General features: G+C 35.3%; 2 protein-coding genes across 2 annotated transcripts; both read left to right on the top strand.

Moving 5' to 3' along the window:
* The first annotated feature begins 1,103 nt into the window (after positions 1-1,103).
* Positions 1,104-2,051, top strand: LOC104104192 (uncharacterized). The gene has a single exon (XM_009612200.1). It carries the CDS (start codon positions 1,104-1,106, stop codon positions 2,049-2,051), a length of 948 nt encoding a protein of 315 aa, XP_009610495.1.
* A 454-nt stretch (positions 2,052-2,505) lies between these two features.
* LOC138896812 (uncharacterized) lies at positions 2,506-3,264 on the top strand. The gene is made up of 2 exons (XM_070182155.1): positions 2,506-2,592; positions 2,656-3,264. The coding sequence occupies exons 1-2, from the start codon at positions 2,506-2,508 to the stop codon at positions 3,262-3,264; spliced, it is 696 nt and encodes a 231-aa protein (XP_070038256.1).
* The last annotated feature ends 5,748 nt before the right edge of the window (positions 3,265-9,012 follow it).

Raw genomic sequence — 9,012 nt, 5'->3', positions numbered from 1 at the left:
TTACATAGTCAAATATATAATTTGGACTAAAGTAATCAAGTTAGATCGAACCCGTAGTCGATACACTCGTTCCACCCATTAGTTTAGAGGATTGCAGGGTGGAGCCTTTGGATTTCAAATAAATTAAGAACGTTCGAATTTCAAGTGATTTCGTAAAATTACTAACAATCTCTTTTCAGTTCAATAATTGCACTAGTTCCATAGAATTCTCTTCTGTTGGGTAGAGTGTTTCTTTTTCTTTTTCTTTTTTTAATTATTGAAGGATTCTTCTTCTTCTTCTTTTTTTGGGGTGGGGGTGGGGGGTGGTGGAGTATGTGTAGAGTGTTCCTTTTCGATTATTTTCTTCACAATATTTTTTGGGTAGGCTCATTAGTGATTTCATAAACTTAAGGGGTGAAATGCAGCTCTAGAACTAGATAATTCTATGAATTTCGGTGGACTCCAAAGAGTTCGCTTATACCAATTGACCCAAGTACACAAAATTATAAATATAACAATCAAATGTCTACCGTCATAACAATCAGGAAAAAAAGAACTAGTAATTTGTTTTTGGATTATCTGGCCCTATATGTCTCAAATATTTTATTTTTAGATTTTTAAAAAATATTTGATTATAATTTATACAATATGTCGTTCTAAAATTATAAATTTAGTGATTTATGACATTATTATATTTATATATTACTATTCCTAGATAGTTAATCAAATTCCTGCACTTTTTATTTTGAGTTTTAAACAAATTATGAATATATTATCTTTAATTAAGCTTTTCACGGATGGTATCTTCTCTCTCGGCGCAGTTTAACTAACGTGCGTTTGCCATGGGAAAGAGAGCTCGAATTCCATCTCAAAAAGCACTAATGGCACAAGCGGATGCGGTAAAAGGAGTAGCTCAACGTGGATTGAAAGGAATGCAAAGCTCTCGTGGAGAGCAAACAAGGGAGAATAGCGAAGAGGAAGGAACCAACGGAGCATTAACCCTAGTTTTGCCAAATGCGAAGGAAGATCAGAGCACTTCATCACAACCCAATGTGACGGCATCTACATCTAAGATTGCATAAATCGGTCTTACAAAAATTATTGGTAGTTCAGATGTTACTCCAATGGCAGTGGGGGAAGACCAAACTGAAGCTGAAATTGGGGAAAAAGGTCAGATGCAGAAATTGCATCTATGGAGTGCGATTATTCAAACAATAGCTGATAAGGGAAAGAGCTCATCTCCGATTGGTGGAAGGAAGTCATGGGCTGATGAAGTTGAGGAGGAACTGCAATCCCTACCTCCAAAAGAGTCCATATGGGATAAATTTGACATTACAAAGATTAACAAAGCTGGATTTAAACTCGAATATGTTGCTCCTCTTGTGCAAGGTGAGACCTCTATCACTGCAATTGAATTAGAGGACATAACCTCAGAAATTGAGTATTGGAATATATCTGTTGTGTGTTATGTGTTGGGAGCCCATCCTCCATATGCAATAATCAAAGGATACATTAAAAGGATGTGGTCAAAACATGGAATAAGTCAAATTGTGATGCTAAAAAATGGTATTATTCTGGTAAGGTTTGAAACAGAGGCTGCAAAAAATGAAGTTTTACAGGGAAGCATTTTCCATTTAGACAATAAACCTTTTATTGTTAAAGCATGGAACTCTGATATGGAGTTTTCAAAGGAAGAAATACAAACGGTTCCAATATGGATTAAATTACCAGGGTTTGACTTCAAGTATTGGAGCCCTAAGGGATTGAGAAAGATAGGAAGCTTAGTTGGGAAGCCACTTATGGTAGACCAAAATACAGAAACTGGAGTTGGATTGAATTTTGCTAGGCTTCTGGTGGAGGTAGGTCTAGACACTAAATTGCCTGACATTATGATATTTAGGAATGAAAAAGGTCAAATGATTGAGCAAAGGGTTGTATATGACCGAAGACCTACCCTATGTAAATTTTGCCACCAATATGGGCATGATAATGCAGATTGCATGAAGAAAAGTGGTAAGAAGGGTCAACAGGTACAAGAGAAACAGGGGAATATACTTCTGATGGAAGCATAAAAAGGTTTCAACAGAAAAGCAAACTTCTGATGGAAAAGAAACAGTACAAGAGAAACATGGGAATATACAAGCACATGCTAGTAAGAAACAGGAAGGCAATGGTTAGGATGGAAAAAGTAAAGAGAATCAGCCCCATTCTACTGAGTGGATCACTCTTATGAGAGTAGGGAGGCAACAGAACAAAGAACAACAACAAATGGAAGGAAACAATACATTTCAAGTGCTCCAAAGAACTGGTAGTGGTACAAGTAAAGGCCAAGGAAATAATGAGGCTGGTCGATCTATTCCCAATACAGGGAATGGTTAGATTACTCTGCTGATATGTGAGGGGGCTAAATGCCCCAAATAAGTAGAGGGAGGCTAAACTACTCTGTAAAAATATGAGGATGTAGGGCTAGTAGGATTGCTGGAAACAAAAATAAATATAAATAAAGTTGAAGAAATAACAAAAAGCATGTTTGAAGGATGGAATTATATTACTAATCTTGAAGCACACTATAATGGAAGAGTGTTGATTGCTTGGAGGCCAGATTACAATAAGGTAGTTCATGTCAATGTTGAGGCACAAATAGTGACTTGTAAGGTGTTGCATATTCCCTTATAGGTGAACTACATAATATCATTCGTATATGCTTTCAATACAAAAGAAGAAAGGAGAACCCTCTGGCAAGAGATAATAACACTAAGCAGCGGGAGCATAAAGGCTTGGCTTGTGGTTGGTGACTTTAATTCAGTATTAAGTAGTGAAGATAGAATGGGTGGGAACCCAGTCACATGGGCAGAGTTAGTCGACTTTAAAACCTGCATATATAAGAGTGGTTTGATGGAGTTAGCTCACAATGGCCAGATATTTACCTGGAATGATAAAGGGGAAGGTCAAAGGATATACTCAAAAATAGATTGGATGTTTATCAATAATGAATGGTTGCATAGCATGTCCACATGTAAAGCAATATATTTGGCAGAGGAAATTAGTGATCATTTCCCTATAAATATCACAATGGGAGACATCAATGTTAAGCAGAGAAGAACTTTCAAGTACTGTAATGTATGGTCCAAGCATACTCAGTTCTTGAGAGTGATTGAAAAAGGCTGGGAAATGCACGTGGAAGGATGTAAAACGTTTCAAGTTTTAAGGAAGATGAAGCTTCTTAAAAGAGAGCTTAGGAAGCTTAATACACAACACTACAAGAATATAGTCACTGAAGCATAGGAAGATAGGGCAGCGCTGAATATTATACAGGAACAACTCAATATGGATCCTGGAATATGATATTGCAGCAGATAGAAAAAGAGAAACATCAGAAACTAAGGCAATCATACTACTTAGCAGAGGTATTCTTGCAGCAAAGAAGCAAGGCTAGTTGGATTAAACTAGGGGATGCTAATACCAGCTATTTTTACTCAGTAATAAAGCACAGTAAACTAAAGCAAGCCATAGTTCAACTAAAGGATAATCAAGGCAACTGGAAAACAGAACAAACTGATATAGCTAGACTGTTTGTTCATTATTATCAGGATCTTCTAGGGAAGAAACATGAGGAAAGAATCAGAGCCTTCAGAGGTTTTCTAAGGAATGGTCCAATACTAACAGAGGAGTATCAGTTGAACATACTCAAGCCTTTCACTGAAGAGGATGTTAAGAGGGGTGACTTTAGTATTAACATCAATAAGAGTCCTGGGCCAGATGGTTATGGAAGTGATTTTTCAGAGCAGCATGAAGTATAATAGGAAAGGATGTACCAGAGGTAGTGCTGGAATTTTTTCTAAAATGGACAACTTCTGAAATAGATAAATGCCACCAATATTGCACTCATCAACTCCTGAAAATGCTAGTCAATAAAGACCAATTGCATGTTGTAATGTGATCTATAAGGTGATATCAAAACTTATATGCTTGAAGCTTAAAGAAGGGGTTAGCCATCTGGTGTCTGAAAATCAGACTGCCTTTGTACAGAAAAGATCCATGGTGCACAATGTCTTAGTTTGCCATGACCTTCTAAGACATTATAATAGGAAAATAACCCATAGATGCCTTATGAAGATTGACGTAAGGAAAGCATATAACATGGAGAGCTAGGAATTTATAGAAGAGGCATTAAATGGCTATGGGTTTCCAGAAAAATTTGTCAAGCTTGTGATGGAGTGTGTAACCTCAACGAAGTATTCTATCATTGTTAATGGGGAAGGGAGTGGCTATTTTGAGGAAAGAAGAGGACTAAGGCAGGGAGATCCCATGTATCCCCTCCTATTTGTATTAGTTATGGAGTACTTGTGAAGAACACTTAAGTGTATGAGTGAACTTCCAGATTTTAAGTTTCATCCAATGTGTAAACAACTCATCACACACTTGGTGTTTGCTGATGATTTACTGATCTTCTGCAAAAGGCAAGAAAATTTGCCAGTAGAGTAATGAAGGCACTAGATCACTTCACCAAGGTTATAGGAAATCACTCTTCTTGATAATATTTTTCTAATGGATGTGTGAAATCTTATTTTGACAACTAAATGGGAATGAAGAGAGTACTTTACTACAAGTAATCAAATAAGTGGCGATGACGCACAACAAAAAGAAAATTATGTAAATAGTATCTTTACCTTCATAAGGTAGGGGTAAAATTCACGTACATTTTGTCCTTTCCAAACCTTACTTTTATGAGATTATACCGGGGTGGGTTTGTTTTTGTTGTTATTATTGTTGGGTCCAAACATGTAATGTCATTAAGGATGAAGTTGATATGCTAATTTTAAAATAAGAAAATGCATCATTATATATTTATTTTATAAAAAGTGTATCACATAAAAGTGATGGAGGGAGTACTAGAATATTCAGACCGTGGCCACAACAAATACGGCAACGAAGGTGAAATATCACTATCCAAAAGCAACTCAAACGGTTTATGAAGAATGACAATTTCATTCTGCAAATAGTAGGACAATAACGTTGTCATCGTTAGTTGTATGAAATGACAGTCCACTCTGAAATTTCCTTTCCAGTTTCAATCGTTTGGCATAGGTGGATGGATCATAGCCCTGTTAATTCTTTCTAAGGTACGGGTTTGATAGAATCCAATAATTTTGACTTAAACTTTATATTTATTAAGTAATTCATTTAATATTTATGAATTACTAATTAAGAATTCAATAATTCAAAAGGTCTACAAATCGGAACCATATGAATTACTAATTTAGAATTCAATAATTCAAAAGGTCTAAAATTCGGAACTATAAACTTTAAATTCTCGGTTCAGAGGCAGACCTATGTTATAAAGAGAGGGGTCACTGGCAGTTCGGCAAAATTTTCATGTATACATGTATATATCTTTTAAAAAATAGTGATATATTAGTAGTGACATCCTATATATAAAACAGATTTTGATTGAATGAAAAAATACACCCGCGACCTTCAAATCCTAGGTCCGGCTCTGCCTCGATTGGGCGGTGTCTGATGGTCCCTCCTTTGTGCTATATGCAATTTTTTCACATATAACTTCCAATATAGTGATCTCTATTAAATCTAAGTTGATTTCAATGATACAAAATAACGAATTACTCATTATGTGCAAGATCAGTTTCTGAGCAATAGAATAGAGGCATAAAAGAATCAAAACCAAAAAGGAAAGAGGAGCGAAAATAACAATCAAGGGTGCTGACAAAATCAATCAAAGAGGATATTATAGGAAAGATCTCAATTAAAGGACGTCAAAGGCACCAAATCATCCGCTGAAGATTCTTTCACATAAATACACCAATCGAAGTATAAATCAAGGGATTTGACAACGAGAATATTCTCTCATTAAAGGAAGAAATAAATCAAGCTCACGAGTCAAGGCAAGTCAACAGAAGAATTAGTCTTGGAAAGAATCAATCTAAGATTCCTTTTTGAGAACAACTCCCTTGGGTTTGCAATCTCTCAAAAGACCTACAAGACATGAAGGCCTCACGAAGTATAAATACCTACTACACTAACCTTGGAAAGATATACTTTGATCGAACCAATTTCAATCTCTTTGTTTTACTTCAAACAAGCACCGTAGTCTGCTTTAGATTTTTTGTGTAACAAAGAAGAGAATAGAGAGAGAAAAGAACATTGTTGAGGCATTGTATCAATTATAGAGAAAAGAGAAAAGTGACAAAAGTAATTGGTGTATAACAATATCAAACCATCTGTACTAAGCCACTTCATACTTGAAAGAGATCACCCTTGTAACCCAAGGGGACTAGACGTAGGATTCATTCTGAATCCGAACCAGTATAAAATATTATGTGTCATTTACTTTCTGTAATTTATTTTCTATATTCAGTTTTGAAAAACTCAGTCAACTAGAACGCAAATTAGTCGACCACCTTGAAAAAGAAAAAATAAATTAGAAATCACCCCTCCCCTCCCCCCTCTTGCACTTTCAATTGATATCAGTGTAGGTATCACACTTGTTTCTTAACTGCTTGTGAAAAATTATCATGGAAAATCAAGTTACTATTGGAGCACTCTTTCAAGAAAAAATGTCGCAAGTCAGGTCACCATATTTCAATGGACAACACTTTTCTCACTGGAACGTGCGAATGAAAATTTATGCAAAATCCTATGATGTTAAAGTATGACGCGTTATCATAAAGGGAAACTATCCACTACCAGCAGTAGCTCAACAACCCACTGATCCAGAAGATATAGATAAATACACATACGATCAAATAGCGGTTGTTCAGGTTAATGTTAAGGCACAAAACTTGTTATATAATGCTATAAGTGGAGAAGAGTATAAAAAAATTTCAAGTTGTGATATAACCAAAGAAATGTGGGACAAACTGAAAGTCACCTATGAAGGAACCAGCAAAGTGAAAGATTCACCAAAATTATTGGCGATCTGAAAGCATTTGGTAAACCTTACTCAAGTAGTGATCAAATTCGAAAACTCCTAAGAATTTTACCTACCACTTGGTAGACAAAAGTAGTTACACTCAAATCTCAAGATCTAAACCAACTTTCATATGATGAACTACGAGAATATCTTATAGCATTCGAAAAAACTCATCTTAAGAAAACAAGTCAGGAAGAAAAGTAGAAAATAGTTGCCTTAAAAACTACAACTGAAGGATCTGAAGATGATATTGATGACGACCTAGAATCTCTTGAAGAAGAAATTGTCATGGTATGAAAAAATATGGATGGATTGATGAGAAGATATAGAAACACAAGAAGGGGAAGTATGTCATCTAGGAGAACCAGCCAATCCAATGAACAAGACAAGAATGACGGGAAGTGTTTTGAGTCTTAAAAGAAAAGTCTCAAGAAGATTCAGTAAAAACAAATTCTTCGGAAGCTGGAGTGCTGAAGATAGTTCAGCTTACAAAGAAATAGCAAATTTGTGCTTCATGACTATCTTGGAAAATGACATGAACCAATACTCTGGTTGTTGGTATGATGAAGATGTATATGACGATGAATGCAGAGAAGATACTGAAATTATTTTTATGGTACGAGGTGAAACAAGTGAGGTAAGATCCTATAATTGTGATAGATGTAATGAATTGCAGGATATTCTTGATCTTACGCTGAATGTCACGACCCAATTTTACCTATGGGTCGTGATGACGCCCAACCTTATAGCTAGGCCAACCAACTAGTGAATTAACTATATACTTATTTTCTTAATAATTATCCGAGTAATTAATTGATATTTGGCTATAATTATATATTTTTAGTGCATTACTTACCTTACATTTAGATTCTTTAATGCTAAATTATATTATATTTATGCTTAATTGAGTTTATTTTATATGTAGGTATTTTGAAGATGAAATAAGGAACAAACTAAAACGTTTATGTGTATTTTATATACTACAAGAATGATTCATGATCATTTATTGATTGGAAATATTATAATGATATAATTAGGCAATGATTGAAGTTTAGTATTGTAAAAGAAGACAAAAGAAAGACAATTACAAATTGAAAAAGAAAGAAAACAGGAACGAGAATTAGAAAGTTAGGCAGAAGAAATCAATCATTGTAAACGAAGCAGAAGCAGGCGAGGCGAGCAATTTTCCTAGCATTTTGCCTCGAGACGCGAGGGTTGCAGCGAGGTTCACCGTGCGTTTTGCCTCGCGAGGGGCGATCTGTTACGAGGTGCTTCGCGTGTTCCAGGTTTCAAGCCTATTTTGTCTCCTTTTTGGTTTTGGACTAGGTTATTTCGTCTAGGCTTTTTCCCTACATATATATATATATATAGTCATTAAACATTATTTTTTGGGATGAGACCGACTTTAGACCTATGGAGAGCACGGAGCTGCCGTGGAGGCCGGAATTCATCAGATTTCATCTTTCTTCCATCAAACTTAGTAATCTTTATTTTTTCTTGATGATTTTTTATTTTGCTACCATGTCTATGTGGAGCTAAATTTCATGTTCTAGGGTTGTGGTTGTCATGAATATTGAAGTTTATTAATTATATTATCATTAATTCGAGTTATCATTTTTGGTTGTTTCTCTAATTTTGTGTGTAATTGCTTAATTGTTTGGCCAGCAGTTGAGTTCTATTTACTATCTATGCTATGCTTGGGAGAGCAGTGTTTAGATTATAGTAGAATTGGAGAGAGCTTGTTTCTGAACCCGTGGCTCGGAGAAAGATTTTGCGGATAGGATAGGAATATACCTAACAGTCTTGCTTAGTTGAATACCGTATTATATTCGTTCATGATAGATTCAAGACCATAGGAATATATGGTTGATATATTATGGATAGACGGATAGTATTGTGGGAACATGCTATTTAAATAAACGATCCGGTCAACTAGCAATCATAGATAATTTGGATTAACAGGTGTAATTACGAACTCAATAGGATTGATAAACCGAACACAACCCTGGAATCTATATCTCCCTTGGTTACATATTTGAGTTTCGCAATAGTAGTTATAATAGAAAAGTTAAAATTTTGATCATTTTGGACAGTAAGTTAAT

Source organism: Nicotiana tomentosiformis, chromosome 8, assembly GCF_000390325.3.
Source record: "Nicotiana tomentosiformis chromosome 8, ASM39032v3, whole genome shotgun sequence".
In the NCBI taxonomy this organism is placed as follows: Eukaryota; Viridiplantae; Streptophyta; class Magnoliopsida; order Solanales; family Solanaceae; genus Nicotiana; species Nicotiana tomentosiformis.
The sequence above is the reverse complement of the archived record's forward strand: the minus strand, read 5'-3'. Positions and strand labels throughout refer to the sequence as shown.

Bases quoted from the DNA above. Each gene is read 5' to 3' on its own strand.
- LOC104104192 (XM_009612200.1), top strand. From the start codon at position 1,104: ATGGCAGTGGGGGAAGACCAAACTGAAGCTGAAATTGGGGAAAAAGGT.
- LOC138896812 (XM_070182155.1), top strand. From the start codon at position 2,506: ATGTTTGAAGGATGGAATTATATTACTAATCTTGAAGCACACTATAAT. The intron at 2,593-2,655 runs GTAGTTCATGTC...ATTCCCTTATAG, and splicing joins GGAGGCCAGATTACAATAAG to GTGAACTACATAATATCATT.